General features: G+C 54.4%; 2 protein-coding genes across 2 annotated transcripts in view; one reads left to right on the top strand and one right to left on the bottom strand.

Annotated features, from left to right (window-relative positions):
- Window positions 1-11,270, bottom strand: part of LOC147229115 (uncharacterized) — a 42,974-nt gene extending 31,704 nt beyond the window's left edge. The window contains exon 1 of the mRNA XM_086157625.1: window positions 11,123-11,270. Coding sequence (XP_086013751.1) covers window positions 11,123-11,216 — 94 coding nt within the window. The 5' untranslated portion in view covers window positions 11,217-11,270. The remainder of the gene's footprint in view (window positions 1-11,122) is intronic.
- A 2,598-nt stretch (window positions 11,271-13,868) lies between these two features.
- LOC147229116 (retinol dehydrogenase 8-like) lies at window positions 13,869-19,851 on the top strand. Its single transcript, XM_086157626.1, has 6 exons — window positions 13,869-14,017; window positions 16,973-17,134; window positions 17,210-17,389; window positions 17,488-17,581; window positions 17,980-18,163; window positions 18,248-19,851. The coding sequence occupies exons 1-6, from the start codon at window positions 13,912-13,914 to the stop codon at window positions 18,473-18,475; spliced, it is 954 nt and encodes a 317-aa protein (XP_086013752.1). The 5' UTR covers window positions 13,869-13,911; the 3' UTR covers window positions 18,476-19,851.
- The last annotated feature ends 473 nt before the right edge of the window (window positions 19,852-20,324 follow it).

Here is a 20,324-nt window from a genome sequence, read left to right on the forward strand (position 1 = left end):
GACCCATTCAGCCGGTCCTCCCTCTGTCTCCGTTCATCCCTGGAAGACATTTGCTCCGTCCACAAGCTCAGCACAGTCACAGCACTCGTATGCTTTGTTTCTTCATCGCACAACAAAGAGACCAACGAGGAAACATCTGCTCAGATCATCGCAATACCTAAACATTGGCATGTAGACATTCACCACACACACACACACACACACACACACACACACACTGTGGTGGAACTACAATGGTCACCAGGCAATCTGAGATGGACAGAGCAGAAAAGTAGAGGAAGTAAAAGTGGAGAGGAACCATGTGGAGAGTGAAAGGAGAAGAAGGGGGGAAACTGGATGAAATAATGGATGGTGGAGAAGAAGAGGGCATGTCTCTACTGGTGTGGCTCCTTTTCACACGTATTTCTGAGGCTTACGTAAACCTTCCATCTGCCTCACACCTTTGCGAGAGCGCACACACACACACACACACACACACAAGCACTAATAGATAAAGAGACTGGCGTGATGTCTGAGTACCAGATGTATTTGTCGCCCATTCTCATCACTTTGTCCATCTGCCTGAGTGGCCCGTCTGCCAGTTGGCGCCCTTTCAGCTTGTAATCCGGCCTTTCATGTGACGGCTTCTTATTATTTACTGGCCAGGCTGACGCAGAGCCAGTAAACTTCCAGGGATGAGATATTTATACCTCTGGAACCCACTTTTGTTGGGAGACAACGGCTCCTCGGCAATGCCGGTGATTTCAGCAGAATTACTAGGTTGCGGTTGAAGCTTCGGGACGGTCGGGACAAAATGATGGCAAAGATAAATAAACAAAGTGGGTCATGTACTATTTCCATTGCCAAGGCTGAAAACTTATTTGGGTTCATTTCCTCTTTTCTGACCATATAAGGAGAACCCCAACACTTGTATGCTCGACGCTCCGCACCCCGTCGTCTCCAACGGGCCACATATGGAGACGTACAACCATTCACCCTCTCATCGACACACCTGGACAATGTAGGGTCTCCATGTACCTTCTGCACGTGTTTGACCTTTGGGAGGAACCCGGAGAACCCGGAGAACCCCAGGCAGACACGGGGAGAACTCTACAGAAAGGCCCTCTACGGGAATCCAACCGCGGACCTCCTAGCCGCTAACCACTGCAGCGCCGTGCCCCGCGGCGTGGATAGAAGTTCAGGGACCGACAGGCCATTCGCCGTTTGACGGTCGCTTGAAAAGAAACATTCGTGCCGTTTCTTGCCTCCTCGCTCCTCCCTTGATGTCCGATCCACAGAGGGTTCTGTTTGTGGACGTCCACAAAAACAACAGCATCAGAGCCGGTACGCAGGCTTCTGAACCGGCATTTCTGGCATTTTTTGTTTTTCCGTCCGTTGTGGGTTTCAATCTGTCCACGGCGAGGCGGCTCGAACGCACCTTCAGCCGAAGCCTCGTTATTTTTCCCCCGAAGGCTTTCAGGTGCGGATTTGATCCGAGGGAAGTCGCACCGGGAGCCGTCCGGCTCGGCTTCAGAGGGAAAGAGGCTCGTCCAGAAGATGCACAACTTTAACGACAAAATAAGCGGATAGAAACTGGAAAGCAGTTCAAGATGTCGTCGTTCCTGACACACATGAGCAGCGCGCCGCGGGGCGGAGGTGGACGGGGGGGGGGAGTCATTCTTAGCAAAGATCAGCAGAACTGACATCTGAATGCATCGGAGGGCAAGACGAGACACGGAGACTTCTGAGACGTGTGAGCTCAGAGCCGCCCGGGAAGATTATCTACCTGCACAAATCCTCGTGATAGAAACAGACGTCTTTACATGCACATATAACATATGGCATGTGTGTGTGTGTGTGTTGGGATCTCCAGGGGACGCCGCGATCGACGTGCACAAACATGCAGCCGGGCAGAGCATCACCGTCGCCGGCGTCCGTTCAGGACGGACGAAGCCCCGGCGACGGAGTTAACGATCTTGCGGGTTTTTCAAACCCGTCCCGCCGGCTTCCTTCATCCATCACTGTCGACACACTCCTGCTGCCGCTCTGACGGTGACGGATCACTGCAGATGTTCCTTTGGGTTTTCACCTTAAAGCAGGTCAAGAGCTCCTTCACGGCGGCGGCGGTTGCGGCTCGACCGCCGAGGTTTCTGCCGCCGCCGCCGCGCTTCATTCTGACTCAACCCGATCCGGTTCCACGCCGCCCCTTCGCCGTCCTCAGACCCTAAAACCCCAGAAAGATGCCCTCCGGGAACAATGCGTAGAAAACGCCTCTCATAAACACGACCCCCTGGGTCTCACATGGTTCCAGCAGAACACGTGCAGAGCAGATGCTGGACAAAGCCGTCGCGGAACCAGGATCAGACTCCCGGTCTGATCCTGGTTCCTGGTCTGCGAGTCTGATCCTGGTTCAGCGGTGTTAAGAAGGTTGAATCCCGACTGCACGCCGCGCTCCGCTTGCGCTAACAGCAAGCGACGACCATCTCCGGCCAAAGCTGTAACTGTTGTCCTGCAGAACGTTCACACACACACACACACACACACACACACACACACACACACACACACACACACACACACACACAGCTTGACGTTGCACGCGCTGTTAGCGAGTACAAGCCTTTGAGCAAATAACAAGGGGTCATAAGGAGTTCTCCATCTCCATCTCCAAGCAGATGCACGACGTGCACGCGCATCCCAGCGCCAAGTATCAAATGTAATATCCGAGTACTCGATTACTCAGAGCGAGTTAGGGTCAAAAGCGGGCATGGATGTCTGAGACGGATTCCTGCAGACACACATCTAGTGGGCTGGATTTCTGGAAACCAGATGTGTGTCTGTGTGCGAGAGGTCCTGTTGCTTTGTGTCTGTGTGAGTGTGTGTGTGTGTGTGTGTGTGTGTGTGTGTTTGTGATTAGCCTGTCATTATCTCAGTCATGGCAAAGAATGCAATAACTTGCATTTCAGAAACAACAAGTGATGTTTAGCGGAGCCTCTGCCGCCGCAGCAGAACACAAACACACACTCACAGAAAACAAAGCTGCATCGCGGCGAGGCGGCGAGGCGGCGAGGCGGCGAGGCGGCGGGCCGAGGATTTGCCCGCCGCCCGAAGCGCCGCCGTCCGTCCGCACAGATAAAGAGCAGAGAAGAAGCCGGGGGAAGGAGGGAAGAGGGGGACGGCGTGGCCACGTGTTTCCCTTCCTTCCGATCCCGTCGTCTGATGCGAAGGTCACACATGCCTTCGCTTAGGTGGCGCCTTCATGTGCGGGAGGACCGGCGCTCCCGGCCCGTGCGCTCGTCTCCGGCCCGGGTGGCGCTCCATCCCAACGAGCGGCGGTGGAATTTACGCGCGGCACCCGCCCACTTCAAAACTACATCAATATTTGTGGGTGGCGGGGATCCAACGGCTCCGTGGAGCTCCTCTCTGCTGTCTTTGGCGGTGGCCTCGCGCAGAAACTTTGATTCGGGAGAACAAAGAGCAAACATATTGTTGCTTCCAGTAAAAGCACGGCGACCCACGCCAGCGGGGCCGTGTGTTCAGGAAGTATCTACACCGTCAGAGAGGATCGAGCCCCGGACGATGACACGGGCGTCGCCAGTTTAGTTGGCACGGGGCAAATAACGCATGCACATGCAAAGGTCGGCCGCCAACGGAGCGAAGCCGGTCGGAACGGAGATGAGGAAGCGCTCATCATTGCCGACGGAGACGGACTCTGCCTTGGAAATGTTTTGTCGTCGGCTCCCGTCTCGAGGCTGCGAGTCAACAGACTCCTGGTAGAAGCCATCTCTTCTCCTACCGGTATCATGGAGCAGAGAGAGAGAGAGATTTCCTTCAGGGGACTCGTACTTTGGTCTGGTTCACCGTGGATGTAGATGCAGATGCAGATGCAGATACAGATGCAGATGCAGGCCGGCCGTTTGGGGTGGCAAGAGGCCACCTTCCTCTTCTACTTTGGATCATCAACTTTACATTTGTCGATTGACGCCTCACACAAGCACCACCAATGTCTCTCCAACGGTATGGACTCTGGACATCACACGAGGGAAAACTTGGCTAGATACCACTGGTGCCTTTTCTGAGACGGAGACGGCGACCGCTTCCCGATGTCCACCTGTGTCCACCTCAGCTCCTCGGTCTCCATCCCTTTCCGACGTCCACCCGCCTTCTGTTGTTTCTTCTTACATGTGTGAGCAAATGTTTCCTCCATGGTGGACCGGGACAAATGACAGATGATTGAAAGACTCTTCAAGGTACTTTAGGTTTCCTCACTGAACGCCCGGTGGACCCCGACGGTCCTGTTATTGCCCTGCACGACGGCTCGGCGATGATCCGGTGTGAAGCTCCACGAGCGGAACCCATTGGCCGTCCAACCCGAATCCTCCTCGGTTCTCAGAACGCAGGTCCAGACCGACTCGCCTCGGGGCGACTTGTTTTACACGGCGGAGGCGACGTCAAGGATGATGGAAGGAAGTAAAAGAAGGGCAGACATGGCTGAAGGTCACCTTCAAACCGAACAACGGTGATCTAGTCAAAGAGAAAAGACGTTTCCCACCAGGACCAGGAGGAACCCTTTCAAATCGTACGGTATTCAATCCATCTCCTGGTGCGGTGATGACTGGCGTCCACTAGCTCCGTTAATTGCTATCTAAGTAAGCAATTTATGGCGGCGTCCATCTACTTATGCCTCGATCCGCCGGCTTCGAGTGGCGTCGGCGGCCTGCAGTGACGGCAGGCGACCGCGTCTCAGTTCCCGGGAACATCTCGCCCGTCCTCTTGAGATGGAAACTCCAGAAACCGCCGTCCGGGCTCGTGTTGATTGATGGCGCATGCGTGACACGAACCCCAACCCCGCATGTCAACACATGCCTGAGTTGTTAAATCTGCGGTTGCAGGCTGACCGTCCGAGGGTTCGACGCCCCAAAGACGCGCCTGTCAAACTGTTGGTTAATGATCAACATCCCACGCATCCCGGCAGCAACTGCGCCGCTATCTTTTTTTCATCCTTGAACGTTCAGCCCGGTCAGCACCTCTTCGCCCCTCCTCCTCCTCTCCTTTGCCGTCGGCGGCCTTCCGAGAGGCTGGTGGAACATCGAAACATCTAACAAACGTCCTACGGCAAAGCGGAAGGCCAGAGGTGAGCACTAAATATCGAGGTAGACGGGCTTACGGCGAGCGCTGCCTGCTGATCGGAGGAGACTCGGGAATGTGAAGATGAAGGAAAAGACATGTTTCATGATGTCATCTACACTTTTGTATCCACATTTCTGTTGTTCGTAGTTTCATCCAAACACTTTCACAACGTAAACGTTTGCATTTTCCGAAGAAGCTGGACGGACCGTTCCGGCCCGTCCAGATGTTCGGGGTCATTGAAGGATAATGACTTCAAATGAGAAAATAATGTTTGTACGTCCCTGTGTGACATGTCAGTGAGCGAGTGAGCGTTTGGAGTCTCCACGTGAGGTCCAGTGATGGATCCAGGCGTCCCCGCCGCTCTGCCGGAGACAATGAATGAATGAATGAATGAATGAATGAATGCACTCTGGATCACATTCAGCCGTTCACACACAGGAGACGGCAGAGCCGGGACTCCGACCGCCGAGACAAAGCCGAATATTCCAAACTCAAACGAGGAAACGTTTCCAAGTTCTGGTCGGCCTCGGCCTTCCATCCAGGAGGTCAAAGTGAAATATGTGACGGCGTGGTTTCGCCGAGTCTCCTCTTCATCGCCGTGCGCTCAGAGCAGCGCCCTCCTCATCCTCATCCCAAACCCCGATCGTCTCCCCCGACGGCCTCACGGCGTCGGGCGGCGCCCCGGGATTTCTACACCTTCATTCTGCAGGAAAAAAACCCCATTTCGTTGACATTATGTAACAGGATCCGCTCCCTCGGCTGAGCGGCAGATGAAAGCACGGCTGTCGGCAATGAAAGGCGGCGTCTAATTGCCGGCCTCCAGCGACACTCAAAGGTCATCCTGGAAAAGTGTGCTCGGCTAAAAACGGCTATATGGCTTGAAAATATGCACCGCGGATCAGTTTCACTCCTCGCTGAGACCCGGAGACGCTTCGACACTTTTCTCTTAACCTGAACCCGGAGCAGTAAATCAGAAGGGGCCGGCGGAACATCTGCACATTACATCCGGCATCAACACACACACACACACACACACACGCACACATCTTCGAGGAATCCAAGCCATAATGAAATTGTCAGTAAAGACCACGACCTGGAAATATTGATAATGTAAATTTGAAACAGCTGTCGCCGCCATCGGGTGCAAACCTCCCGGCAGATGTTTCCTGACCGGAGGCGGAGCTGCGGATCGGACCCGTGCGGTCAGCCTGTCCATGGCGCCGATGTCGGCCGGCTTCGGAGAACATGGCGGGACGGACCTGGGCCACCGCGGATTTGGGGAACGACAGAGCGGCCACGCAACGAATGACACCGAGGCGGAAGCTGCTTTGAAGAATGGTGACGCCAGCAGCTCCCGTTGGCTGGCGGGAGGGAAATCAAACGCCGGTCCCGATGTGGCGGTCCCGATGTGCCGGTCCGTGCCCCTGGTTCCGATTCCCCTTCAAACACAAGCCTGGGTTTAAAAGATGCAAAGCTGACGCGTCAGAGCCCGACGCGCCCTCTAGTGGCCAAAGACAACAGTGTACGTTTGAATCGGCCCGACTTCCATCCCCTATACTTTGTACGCTTTAGCGTGCTACAGCGGTATGTTTTGTGGGCGAGCTAATTGGCTTACAGGGATGATCATCATTATCCTTCTTTAACGTTAGCCTGCTAGCCTGCTAGCAAACAACGAAACAGGAAACACCAACAACTGGGAGCCTCCCAATGTGGTTCAATGTGATTCGGACTATAGAATTGAATGAGACATGTAAAACAAAGGGTGGCGCAGCGGTTAGCGCTTCCACCTCACAGAGACCTTTCTGTGTGGAGTGTCCATGTTCTCCCCGTGTCCGCATGGGGTTCCTCAGGGTTCTCGGGGTTCCTCCCACAGCCCAGGAGCTTCACTGGTCCAGACATGTGAATGGTTGGATCCTCCGTATGTGGCCCTGTGATTGGTCCGGACCAAAGGTAGCTGGGATTGGCTGCGGCTCCCCAGCAACCCCGACCGCAGGATAAGCCGTGTCATGATTGAATAACGAGGCGTCGTCTTACGAGCGGAATCGGCTTCCTTCTCAAAGACACGACCCGCTCCTTGAAAGCGGTGGACGTGTCGCCGAGAGGCCGGTCCTGGAGGCTCCGGGCTCGGGTACTTCGTCGGAAAGCCGCAAACGGGGCCGTGGGGTTCGTCGGTCGGAGGCCGGCAGCTGGTCGGCAGCTACGGCCTGCGAGTCGGGCTTTCAAACGGTCGTGTGCGCAATTTAGCCTTTCAGTGGAAAGGACTTTGGATACAAAGGCTAAATAAATAGTAAATAGTTTTCTATGATCTAATATTCATCTAAGGTTGTAGGTTTTCGACTGCAGGCCATCATCTGCATCTGGCCTCCGACCCGTTTGGCCGCAGGTGTTTCCCATCAGCTGTAAAAGACAGAGCGGCGCCCGCGGTGACATCACCGAGGGGGCGTGGCCCGTCCGCTCCGACAACGCGGGGCGTTCGCTGCGGACGGCCGACGGGAATCCGCCTGGCAGTGGAGGCGGCAGATGTGGACGAGGTCGCCGGGTGTCTTTTCCCCTCCAAACAGATCTGAAGCGCGGAAGCTTCCGGCGCTTCCGGGACTCGTAACCGCAGACAAAAACACCTGCAGAATCTCCAGCGGCGCCAGAAATCCAGCGCTTGAGAGGTGAACCGGGGGCTGGGATCTCCAAAAATACCGATGCTGACGTAGATTAGTGGATATTTATTGGCGGTTGGCCGACACATCGGCGAGGTTGAGTTTGCAAAACGACGGGAAGCTTAAGCTTCGCAGAAGAAAAGGAATCACATCAAACCCAGCGATGGTACGACCGCGGGAGGATCATGAACTCCATTTAATCTCTAATCACTGGGATGACGGGTTTAATCTGAGCCGCTCAGCTGCTTCCTACAACCTGAACATGGAGTTTCTACGCCTGAGCTGCAGCCGTCAGGCAGGAGAGGGAAACGTCTCCACCTGAATAACCGTTCCATCACCTTCACGCCAGATCACACTCACGCGCTCACACTCGTGGCCACGAGAGGCGCTGGACAGGCCATTGAGGGCACCCCTGCACCCCTGCACTCCTGCACCCCTGCACTCCAGCACCCCTGCACTCCTGCACTCCTACACTCCTGCACCCCTGCACTACTGCACCCCTGCACCTCTGCACTACTGCACTCCTGCACCCCAGCACTCCAACACTCCTGCACTCCTGCACTCCTGCACCCCTGCACTACTGCACCCCTGCACCTCTGCACTCCTGCACTCCTGCACTCCAGCACTCCTACACTCTTGCACTCCTACACGCCTACACCCCTGCACTCCTGCACTCCAGCACGTGGGAGTCAAACCTTCTAACCGTAAGGACACTCGCTCCGCCGGACGACACGCAGCCGCCGTCTGAGAAAAGCTGGATCCATTCTTCTCACTAGTCATCCCATTGCAGACCCTGGAGAGCCTCCTTCTTCTCCCTCCTGTTCTACCTGACGGTACAAGTTACATAAAGGCGGCGAGTGAAGCACCCGAGGCCAGACATACCTGACCGTAAGTTGACCACATTGCTCAGATATCTGTGATCGTAACTCAGCGGCGGCGTTCTGACAGCCAGATGTGTGACCTCAGCTGGCGGCGAGTGGACGGCGGCTCCGCGGCGCCTCGGGAGGAACTGGAAGTCAAGCCTCTGGAAGAGGCCACTTCCACGAGCGAGTTGTTATCACGCCGGGTGTCGGGAGGCCGGGTCCGACCCTTTCGGCGTGACGGAGCCGGACAAGCGGGAAACCGTTCGCCGATCCTGAAGGTCGTCCGACGCGAGATCCGGAGGTCGTTCAACGGGAACGCGGTCGAGGCCGAGCCGTCGTGGTCGGTCCACATCTGAAGATCTGCATCTCAGCCATGCGTACAAATATTTAAGTTCCATCTATTCCTGGTCCAAAGTCTTGTTTACAAACTGAACTTCAAAAACTCTTCTGAACATCTGGACCTGGAAGTCCATCACGAGCCGGGACGCCGGGTCGCGTCTTCTCCTGTGTTTGGAATAAATAGAAAGCCAGGAGAAACATCGTACTTCTCCCCTCGGTGTTGCGCTAGCGCCCGATCCCGAACATCTGGAAGCCCGTCGCCGCTCACGTTGGACCGGCCGGAGCCTCCCACAGAGACCTTCCAAGACCTTCGGTTGATACACACACCTCCACATGGACCAGAGTTCAGTCCTCACCAAAGTATGGCATCATCTCTGATGAACACGACCGGCCAACATCCACCACACAAAGAGCCTCGAGAAGGTCGCCCACCACCACCTCGGCCCTCATTTCAAATAAAACGACAAACATGTCCATCCACGACGGCTCCATGAGCTCCATGAGCTCCATGAGTCATGAGACCATCAGCTCAAGATGATCACCAAGAGCTGCGGCGGGGAGAAGGATTCGGAAACACAAGGTCATCTACAATTAAATGGTTTACACCAGGAGGGACGAGCGGATGTGTGTGTGTGTGTGTGTCAGAACGTCCACACACACACACACACACACACACACACACACACACACACACACACACACACACACACACACACACACACACACACACACCTGCCAGGCCCTTTCTTCTCTTTGCCTGGATTAAGACAAACAAAGGCTCTGATTTTCTCCTTAACGAGTCCTGGGAGCAGCTGTGGCCTCCAGCTGCACATTTCTTTGGACAGACATGAGAGGAGCATCAATCAGCTCGCCGTCAGCACGAGAACCGAGAACTTCCCAAACCTCCGGGCGAGCGAGAAAGAGACGATGTAAAGCCGCTTCGACCGGACGGGGAACCGGACCCGTCCGATCCCCATCGCGTGCCCGGGAGCCCGATCCATGACGGGATCAATAACACATCCCGCGAGCAACATTTGGAGCGAAGAGGTAAACAGTCTGCAGGGTCTCTGCTGACCAGAGCGGCGAGGAGAAGTGGCGGCGTGTTGGCCGAGGGCGGCTCGGCACGCGAGGGGGATCGAACATCAAACCGCCGACCTTCCGACCGCAGGGACGCTCCCTCCGCTGCAGCCGCCACACAAACAGACACTTTGGCCCTCCGGCCACTAGGGGGCGCCAACACCTTCCCCCTGTGAACTTTGTGTTTTAGTTCAGATTTGTTATGGAGACAAATGTGTGTGTGTGTGTGTGTGTGTGTGTGTGTGTGTGTGTGTGTGTGTGTGTGTGTGTGTGTGTGTGTGTGTGTGTGTGTGTGTGTGTGTGTGTGTGGCGGGGCCGTGGGCCTCCGCAGCTGCGCGGGCTGGAGGTCTTGGGCGAGCAGGCTGATGCGGCAGGTATGGAGGAACAAGTCCGGGCAGATAGAGCAGCTCCTGCTCGCTGTCTAATAAATGTGCACGGGTTCTCAAAGAACCTGCGAGAACATCTTCACTGGGACCAGCTTTACTGCCGCATGACCTGCTACCACAGCATTCATGTGTCAAAGTGCAGGAGGTCGCGAGGGGAGGGGGCTGTCAAGGTCATCAATAAAGCAACATGCAGGGATGAGCACCAGTGTGTGTGTGTGTGTGTGTGTGTGTGTGTGTGTGTGTGTGTGTGTGTGTGTGAGGAGGTGAGGAGCCAGTGACCATCAGCTGAGCCTCCAGAGGGAGCCGAACCCACGGCACGACCCTGGAAACCTGCACGCCTTGTGGAACTTGTTGAATCCAAAGAGAGACAATTAGGCCTCCAAACACACACACACACACACACACACACACACACACACACACACACACACACACACACACACACACACACCCTGTAACAGATTCAACCCTCTCTTCTTCTCGATCTCCTGCTATCGTGCATGAGGCTTCAAACCCCAGGGTTTCTCTCAGGACGTGAGAACACAACTTTCCTTCATGTCTCCGCAGGTCTTCCTCACACACTCCTGCTCCTCACACACTCCTGCTCCTCACACACACTCCTGCTCCTCACACACACTCCTGCTCCTCACACACACTCCTGCTCCTCACACACACTCCTGCTCCTCTGCGCTCCTACCTGAGGTGGAGCTCGCAAACATCACGACACTCAGCAGCAGCAGCAGCAGCAGCGGCGGCGGCGGCGGCGGCGGCCGGCGGCTCCGTCGCTCCATCCCGCGTCGGACGCGCGGCCTGTCCTCGCGTGCGTGACTGCGCGCACGCGCTGGGCTTCCGTCAATGAAGTGGGCTCGCGGGCCGGCGGAGGGCTCGCGCCGGCAGGTGAGCAGGTGTGGTGGTGAAAAGAAGGAGAAGAAGGAGGAGGAGGAGAAGAAGAAAGTGAGGAAGGAGAAGCAAGAGAAGCAGGAGAAGCAGAAGAAGCAGAAGAAGCAGAAGAAGGGGCGCCGAGGAGAAAGTAGTCCTTAAAGTTGTCAGGTCTGTCCTCCTTCACCCTCAGAGAACTTCACTCACTTTCTCCTCACCGGGTCCCTCCTTCTTCTCCTCCTCCTCCTCCTCCTCCTCCTTCCCTCCCTGCTCTTCCTCCTCCTTCTTCTCCTCCCTCGCACAAACCCCCCTATTATTAGCCTTAGCATTAGCACTGTCGGATAGAGGGAGTGACGCGCACGCGCCACCGTGCGCGTCAACGACGGCAGCACGTGTCGCACTTCCTGCGCGGGGGCGCTCATTCGCGCGGCGCATGTAGCGACAGGACCGCGCGCCAGTACTCGAGGGTACGCCTCTGCAGATTCCTGGACACACACACACACACACACACACACACACACACACACACACACACACACACACACACACACACACACACACACACACACACGTTGAGGAGGAAAGGTGTGAAAGCACATAAAGTTTATGGGGTGCATGAGTGCAGGAGGCTCCCAGCCCACTGCGTGCACACCCTTGCACGTGCACGTGCATGGATCCTCTCCACGGCAGCTTCCCCTTTGACACGGTCACGGTTTCCCGGCAGGCGGCGTGATGGCGTTCCCTCTGAGGGCTGCCGTCGCACGTCAGCGTGTTGATGTGTTTCTCTGGAAAGAGAAACGTTGAAAGAGAGCGTAGATCTCCTCCGGGTTCAGACCCGCCGGCGGCCGGCGTCCTGCTGCGACCTCGGCCTGCGCCGCCATCAGGACCTGAGCGTCCTCCTGAAGACACAAACCCGTGGGAATGAGAGCTTCTGGAGGCCCGGTGCAAACCGTCCCCGGCGAGGAGGCGCGGCGGGAGGACGGACGGAGGAAATTAGCGCTCTGAAAGGAGGACGCGGCGGCGGCGGGAGAAACCAGTCATTTGCAGATGAAGGTCAAATCCTTGGCTGATCCCGGTGAATCGGCAGAAAACGGAAGAAGCGGGGAAACATGGGCTCCTTGTGAAGGATTTCTCCGGACACCGGGTTGCAGGGAATTCTACGAGAACGCCGGGACCGTGCAAACTCTCCGAGCGACCGGAAGGCCGCCTTCCGGTCGCTCGGAATATTCGCCGTCGCCGTCGCGAATACGTGCCATTAAAATACAGCCGGGGGCGTCGCAAAGGAAACACTCCTATATTGCCTACATTCATTATTAGAATCCTTATTATTATGTACATTAGTTATCCAACATCGGCGTCGCACCAGTGTTGCACTAACAGATTGTGTTTCAGCCTGGCAGGTTCTCCTGAGAGACACAGAAGCACAGAAGCAGATTCCAGGCCTCCGGCCAAACACTGCACCTACTGCTGCACCGAGGACAAAACCAAGAATGGAGAGAAAAACAGAGAAAGAAAGAAAGAGAAAGAAAGAAAGAAAGAAAGAAAGAGAGAGAGAGAGACAGAGTTTATGAGATTAAGTGTAGGGTTTGTTTACACGGCTTCCATAGCTGGTGTCGTACCGGATATGACCAGAGAGAGGCGCCAAATACATTCAATTACAACATTTATATGAAGCTAGATAGATAGATAGATAGATAGATAGATAGATAGATAGATAGATAGATAGATAGATAGATAGATAGATAGATAGATAGATAGATCAGCTATTGATCAACCGATAGATAGATAGATAGATAGATAGATAGATAGATAGATAGATAGATCAGCTATTGATCAACCGATAGATAGATAGATAGATAGATAGATAGATAGATAGATAGATAGATAGATAGATAGATAGATAGATAGATAGATAGATCAGCTATTGATCAACCAATAGATAGATAGATAGATAGATAGATAGATAGATGAAGTTAACCGTATTATACTTATTACAACACCTAAATAAGAATAAGAACAACTTTATTTATCCCAAAGGAAATTGTTGTGCCAGAGTTTCAAGTAAAACATAACAATAATAAATAATAGTTGGAAATTGTATGAACAGAATTGTATAACAAGTAAGAAATACAAATAAAACTATAACAAGTCAAGGCTATAAAGTGTCTTGAGGTCTTAAGTACAAAGATTTTGAGATTCCCTGCGGCTGAAAGGAGAGGAATTAAAAAGTCTACTTTTACTGCTACTTGCATTTCTAATAATTAAGGACACTGAAATAGTTATTTAGATGGTATTATTTACTGTATTTCAAACACTTTTCTGACTGCATGTTCTTTCAGTGAAATTGTGCTTCCTAGTAAATTGTAATGAAAGCAGTGATAGTTTGTTATTTCCTGCAGCAGGTGTTATTATGGGATGTCCCGCAGCTGGAGCGTGACGTAACATCATAAAGTTGTGATGTGAGCGCCGTGTCCCGGTTAGATAATCCGGGTCTAGTCCGGGTCACATGACCGCCCCCCCGCCCCGGTCCCTCTTTATCCTCTTACGGAGGCTTCTTCTGGGATCGCCCTCATCCCCCGAGCCGCTCGGGTTCCAGCCGGCGGAGACATGGCGAGCGCCGGGCAGAAAGTGGTGCTGATCACCGGCTGCTCGTCCGGCATCGGCCTGAGGATGGCGGTGATGCTGGCCCGGGATCCACAGCGGCGCTACCACGGTACGACCCGGGGGGGCCGGGGGGGACAAACAGATCTGCCTTCTGAGCGCGGAGGTGGTATTTGGGTTTGGGGTGAGTCGGGCGTCACGCGGCAGCGCCACGTCTATTGATGGATTGGAGCTCCACTCTGTGCCAGAAGAGAAGTTTGAGGGTTTTTTGTCTGCGGATGTTTTGCTGGCAGGTCGGTCCGGATCGAGACACACGGCTCATGAAGATAAAGCTGATATAAAAGCTGTCAAATGGCTTCCTTTGTGTAAATGAATCAGGGTTCCTGCGGTGAATGACTGACCTGGGATCAGATTCATGCTGTTTACGTGCCAGAACATCTGCCGACGATTCTTATCGGCCTGCGATTTCCATCCGCTGGTTTTTAATGTCATGACTGTCATTACAAGTCGGTGATGTTGCTCATGTGAGATCCTGCACGCCGCCTTGACCCGCTCCGTTTCCTCTGTCGGCGTTACACCCCGGCCCCAGACAGCGCTACGTCGTGCACGAGCGTGTTCACAGAGAGCCTCTGGAAGAGCCAGAGGACAACCAAAGTGTTGCAGGTGGAGGTGAAGAGCCTGGCAACTAACGGCATCATTTTTGTCTAGCGTTCACACGGACACGGTTGTTTCGTGCCGTGAAGCCCGAACCGGCTCATTCTCGCCGTGAGTTACGTCTCTGTCCCAGACGGCCGCGGGTGACGGCGGGCTGAGCCGCCCGGGGCTATTCCTGGGGCCGGCAGGTGACCGGGAAGCCCCAGAAATACGCTAATGCTAATAGTGTGAAGGGTTTGCTTTAACGGGAGTATTTCTGGAGTGTGTTTAGGCTGCTTAAAGTTATCTTTAGAGCAAAGATTATCTGGAGCATCCACTTCTCCCGTCTGTTACGACAGTGCCAACTCAGCTCGCCGAAGGAAAACTCTGGCCGCTCGAAAAGGATTTAGTAGGGCGCGCCTTTAGAGCATTTAGAAAAGGAATATAACTAATACAACAACAGGCAAAGGGTGGTTAATGTGATGAAGAGGTTTGGGAAAATGTGATTCCAAGCGACAAAAGCCGGAGGATGAAACCAAGACTGACAGAAGGCACAAAGAGGCGGTGATATAACCAAATGAATTCAAATGGAATAATCTCATTAACCCTGGTGATGAAGAATCTTCAGTAGCGCTGCGCAGGCAGAAGGCCGCCAGACGTCGGTGTTCATCGGGAGCCTCTCCGAGGTGCCAGGCGCCGCCGCCAAACAGAAACCAATACAACAATTCTTTGAATCAATAGAAGGCTTGAAAACATGACCGTAAATCAGAGCCCGCCTTCTGCCGGGCGCCTGCGGCCTTTGAATTTACCGCGGCTGATTTATTCATCGTATTCCGGCGAGGACCCGGAAGGCCGGGGCCGCGGGAGGACTTTACGAGTCGGACCGCGCTCGCCGCCGTCCCGGCCTATAAATCAGCTGACTGTTTGGCGGCGCTCCTCCCGCCTGCCCCGGCTCTGCGGTTCATCGGGCCGGCGCGTGGAGGCGGCCGGCCCGACGCTGTTTACACAAACACAGCAAACCTTAAGTCGCTGTGTGTTTGGTGTCGGCGGGTCCAGCCTCCACATGGTGGCGGCCTGTCGGCCTCACTTCCTCTCGTAAAGAGACAGAGGACAAGCAACATCGGGTTTATCTCAGCCCGTAAGGTGGCTCCCACGGTGGAATCCCACCGTCTCCACGGCAACAGCGGCCCGTACAGGTATCCACAGCTGCACGGAGTCGGCCGGTATCTCCTCAGCTCAGACCAGGCTGATTTCCACCATCACGTTCGGGTGAGTCCTTCACACACGTGTGGGGAGTTTCTACTTTTCCACGTGTGCTGTGGATTTCAGCATGGAGCTGGAGATGCTTGGAGCTTGGAAGAGCGACAGGGAGGTCCTGCCCATCAGACAGGACTTTCCATTTCCCTCAGGAATAGGCAGAGAACGTCCCGCTTTACAGACTCTGCCACTGCAATCCAGACAGCAGTCCTAGCCGGCAGCTACGCTAATGCTACATCACACGGGTTTCAAGGGAAACGTCCTCCTCAAGTCTGTGTGATGTGTGGGAAGGTCAGAGTGACATCACCGACTCCATGGCAACACAGTCAGGCTTCACTGTTCAGAACATGAAGGTGGAGAACATCTGAAGACGAGCAAATGACTATGGGAGTGACGGGGGGCTGGACCTCCACGGGAGGAACCAAAGACCTGCATGTGGGTTGTCAAACACCTGCATGGGGGAAACCAAAGACCTGCACGGGGGGGGGGGGGGGGGGGGGGGGGGGGGGGTCAAACACCTGCATGGGGGAACCAAGACCTGCAGGAGGAGAACCAGGGACCGGCATGGGGGGAGCCAAAGACCCTTACGGTGCTCCCGAGCAGCAGGTTGTCCAACCCTGATCTAGACCTTGTGAAAAAGAAAACATCTGCTCTTTACACGTGTCGCTCCACTGAACCAGTCAGTGTGTTAATTACAACTCATTTTTCACTGATACTCATCTTCTCATTACTTCCAGGTCATTTCCTGCGGTGGTATTTTACCTTCTAACTGTTTGTCAAGGCCACCCCAGGCTCATTCACGCCCAGACTCTCGCAAGCCGACTCCGCTTGTCAGGGTGCGGACGAAACCCCTCGGCGCTAACCGAACGACATCTCCGTGACAACGCGCCGAATAAACAGATACGATCGGGGATGAAGACATGTGACTCTGCGACCTTGAGAAAAAATAATACTCTGAATGATCCTTCGGAAGAGAAGCGGGCGGATGGCGAATGAACTCGCCCGGCGCCAATGACACGGCCGGTTAGCTTCCATTCCCCTCAATTTGTCCACCCGATCGGGCTGATTTAACGTGACAGGCTTCGCGGCTGCTTAGTTCACTTTAAAAAGCCTCTCGGCTTCAATTTTCCCGGCGCTAAATTTACGGGTCAACTTCCTGTCGCCCGGCTGTTGGCAGTCATCGCCACGATGCGGGACCTGAAGCGCAAGGACAAGCTGGTGGAGGCGGCGGGCGACGCCTACGGGACCACGCTGTCCCTGGCCGTGCTGGACGTCTGCAGCGACGAGTCCGTGAGCCAGTGCATCGACGGCATCAAGGATCGCCACGTCGACGTCCTCGGTAGGTCCAGAGAAGGCGGCGCCACCTGTCGCCCGCCGGCCGCCGCGCTCAACCGTGTCCTTTCCCCTTTTCAAGTCAATAACGCAGGTATCGGCCTGGTGGGCCCGGTGGAGAGCATCCCCATCGAGGAGATGAAGAAGGTGTTCGAGACCAACTTCTTCGGGGTGATTCGGATGATCAAGGAGGTGATGCCGGACATGAAGAAGAGGAGAGGGGGCCACATCATCGTGGTCAGCAGCGTGATGGGGCTGCAGGGTGAGGAGTCCTGTCTCGCGGCGAGTCGTTCCAACAAGCTCGAGGACAAAATGAGCCTTTCGCTCATCGGTGCGACCCAAACCCTCTCTCTCCCGCAGGCGTGGTGTTTAACGACGTTTATGCCGCTTCCAAGTTTGCCATGGAGGGCTTCTGCGAGAGCCTGGCCGTGCAGCTGCTCAAGTTCAACGTCACGTGAGTGTCCGCGCACGCTTTGCTCTGCTTAGCGGGTCGGTCGAGCCGCACTTGTATTCTCCGGAGCTCATCGGAGCCTCACAAGAAGCATGGACGGGTTTCCTCGTGACGTACGGTGTCGCGCCGTCTTCATTCCTTCATGACCGTCGTGTCCATCAAATGTCCATAACTCTGGACACTGAAGTCCAGCAGGGGGCGACTTTGTGGCATTTACAGATTTAGATCTTAAAACATAAGAGACGCCCAGAAAAAATCCAGAGGAAGAGCCTCGAAACATCACAGATTATAAACATCAGGGTGACTCCAGATATCTTCTCTCCTCAATCCGTCTGAAATATGTCGCAAGTCAAACACACACACCTACACAGCAGTGTTGTGAGGCTCCCGTGTGTCCTCAGGCTGTCCCTGATCGAGCCGGGCCCCGTGCACACCGAGTTCGAGGCCAAGATGATCCAGGACGTGAAGCAGAAGGAATACCCCGGGGCCGACGCCGACACGCTGCACTACTTCAAGAACGTTTACCTCCCGTCCTCCGTGGACATTTTCGAGACGCTGGGACAAACGCCGGACGACATCGCCAGGGTGAGTTGACCCCCCCGCCCTCCGCCGATTCCCCGAGTCTTTGGCCGGCCGCCTCACCCCGTGCCCCCCCTCGCCCCCCCGCAGTGCACCAAGAAGGTGATCGAGGACAGCAGGCCGCGTTTCCGCAACCTGACCAACCCCTTGTACACGCCCATCGTGGCGCTGAAGTACGCCGACGAGACCGGGGGCCTGTCCGTCCACGCCTTCTACCACATGCTCTTCAACCTGGGCCCGCTCATGCACGTCAGCATGACCGCCATGAAATACCTCACCTGCGGATGTCTGCGCAGCAGGACAGTTTCACCCAACTAAGAAACAGAAATCATTATTTTCCCCATTTCCAGTTAAAATCTACCATAATGAATTGATAATGTCTAGAGGATATAAACTATACCCTGCAGGATTGGGATCACTGGACAGTCAGTTTCCCTAGAATGAAGTGCAGAGCCCATGAACGCTCCTTTAAACACAGATCACAGGTGCACGCCGCCGCCGAGGTGTTTCTCCACCGCCGTATCTCCCACATTCACAGCCTTTCATCTGCTCTCGTGCTTTCATAAAGCTGGAGTTTGCTGCGAGTTAGAGCAAGTCAGTTTTTGAACCTATGTCTATCACCCCCCCCCCCTGTTTACGTTCCTTGCTTGGTTCAGACCCTGGAATGCTCTCAAGCAGGCCGGTTCTTCTCAGAGTACTGGGAGCAGGAGCCGCTGCTCTTGTTGAATCGATCCCACACAGCAGGGCTTCCATGAGCGACAGACAACTTTCAATACCATCCTGTATTATTTTCATTCATTCATTCATTCTCCGTCCCGTTTGCCCTGCAGTCAGGGTCGCAGGGGGCGGAGCCTATCACGCCCGTCATTGGACAGGAGGCAGGGCTCACCTTGGACGGTGGCCACATGCAACCGTTCACCCTCTCATTCACTCCTCTAGACAATGCAGGGTCTCCACGAATCTCCTGCACGTGTCTGGACTGCGGGGGGAACCCGGAGAACCCTGAGGAACCCCAAGCAGACACAGGGAGAACATGGAGGCACAGGAAGGAACCCTGTGGGATCTCCTGGCTGCCAGGAGGAAGCGCTAACCGCTGCACCCTCTGTTATTTTCAGAATCAAAATTCTTCCTAACAACCAGATTCTCTGCATTCAACTTCCTTAGTGTGAACGCTGAGCTTTCCACCATCTAAAATCTCATGAACTTTTGACTGGGGGTACACACACACACACACACACACACACACTCACACTGCACGTTGTCCTTTTAAAAACTAATAATTTTTCATGGCTGAGTCTCGGTGGGAGTGCTTGGCGCCCGGGGCAAACCCGCCTCCCACTTAGAGACCCTCCGGGCTGCTCTTTGTGAGCCGCTTTTGATAATCTATGAAACCAAGGTGAAGTCTTTACTTCCGACAGACTCGCTCACCCCAAGTGTCCCGGCCCCCCTCGCGCGGAACCTCCCACTTTAACAACACCTGAGTCGAGCTCGCTTCACGTTTTGCACGTTTTGGAGGATCTGTTTTGATAGACACGGGGTGCCAGATGTGTCATCAGAGTTCATATTGTTACCTAATTTTATCGCTCCACTCCAGCAGCACCCGGCAACAGGCTCCGTCCGATCAGATCCACTTTGTTTGTAAAGTTACCCCTGCATATTTATTGTACTGTCAGCAAACGGGGGAAATCATTCTGCCATTAAAGCTTGCCATTCATAGCTTTGTTGTGTTGCATTTGTGATTCAGTACCACACAAACCACATCCTCCATTGACAGGAGACTCAAGGTAATTTTAAGCAAAATGCATGACAAATATTTCATTTGGGTTTGAAAACATCTCATACTTTATCTTGAACATACACTTCTATAAGATCCCCATTAGAAACGTCACCAAACCTTGCTAGCTGTTACATGAACTCTGGTGCCATCTAGTGGACACACTGTGAACAGCGTCTCTCGGCTCCAGCAGACGAAAACACACCCAGGTGAGGGGCGTGTGTGTGTGTGTGTGTGTGTGTGTGTGTGTGTGTGTCTTCTGAACTCCACCGTCTGCAAGAGGAGAAAGAAAAAAAAGATTTCAAGTTAAATCTTGTCATCACGGTTCTCCTGTATCAAGCTTTCATGTTTGAACGAAGAGGGACCTAAATGTGATGCAATTCAATAACAGAG

The sequence above is a fragment of the Fistularia commersonii genome, chromosome 12, assembly GCF_037954325.1.
Source record: "Fistularia commersonii isolate RoL2024-O1a breed Wild chromosome 12, RoL_Fcom_v1.0, whole genome shotgun sequence".
NCBI classification, from domain to species: Eukaryota; Metazoa; Chordata; class Actinopteri; order Syngnathiformes; family Fistulariidae; genus Fistularia; species Fistularia commersonii.

What these genes read in the sequence shown, in the direction of transcription:
- LOC147229116 (XM_086157626.1), top strand. Translation starts at nt 13,912, where the DNA reads ATGGCGAGCGCCGGGCAGAAAGTGGTGCTGATCACCGGCTGCTCGTCC. An exon ending in TCCACAGCGGCGCTACCACG is followed by an intron (nt 14,018 to 16,972) that starts GTACGACCCGGG and finishes GGCTGTTGGCAG; the next exon opens with TCATCGCCACGATGCGGGAC. An exon ending in CGCCGGACGACATCGCCAGG is followed by an intron (nt 18,164 to 18,247) that starts GTGAGTTGACCC and finishes GCCCCCCCGCAG; the next exon opens with TGCACCAAGAAGGTGATCGA.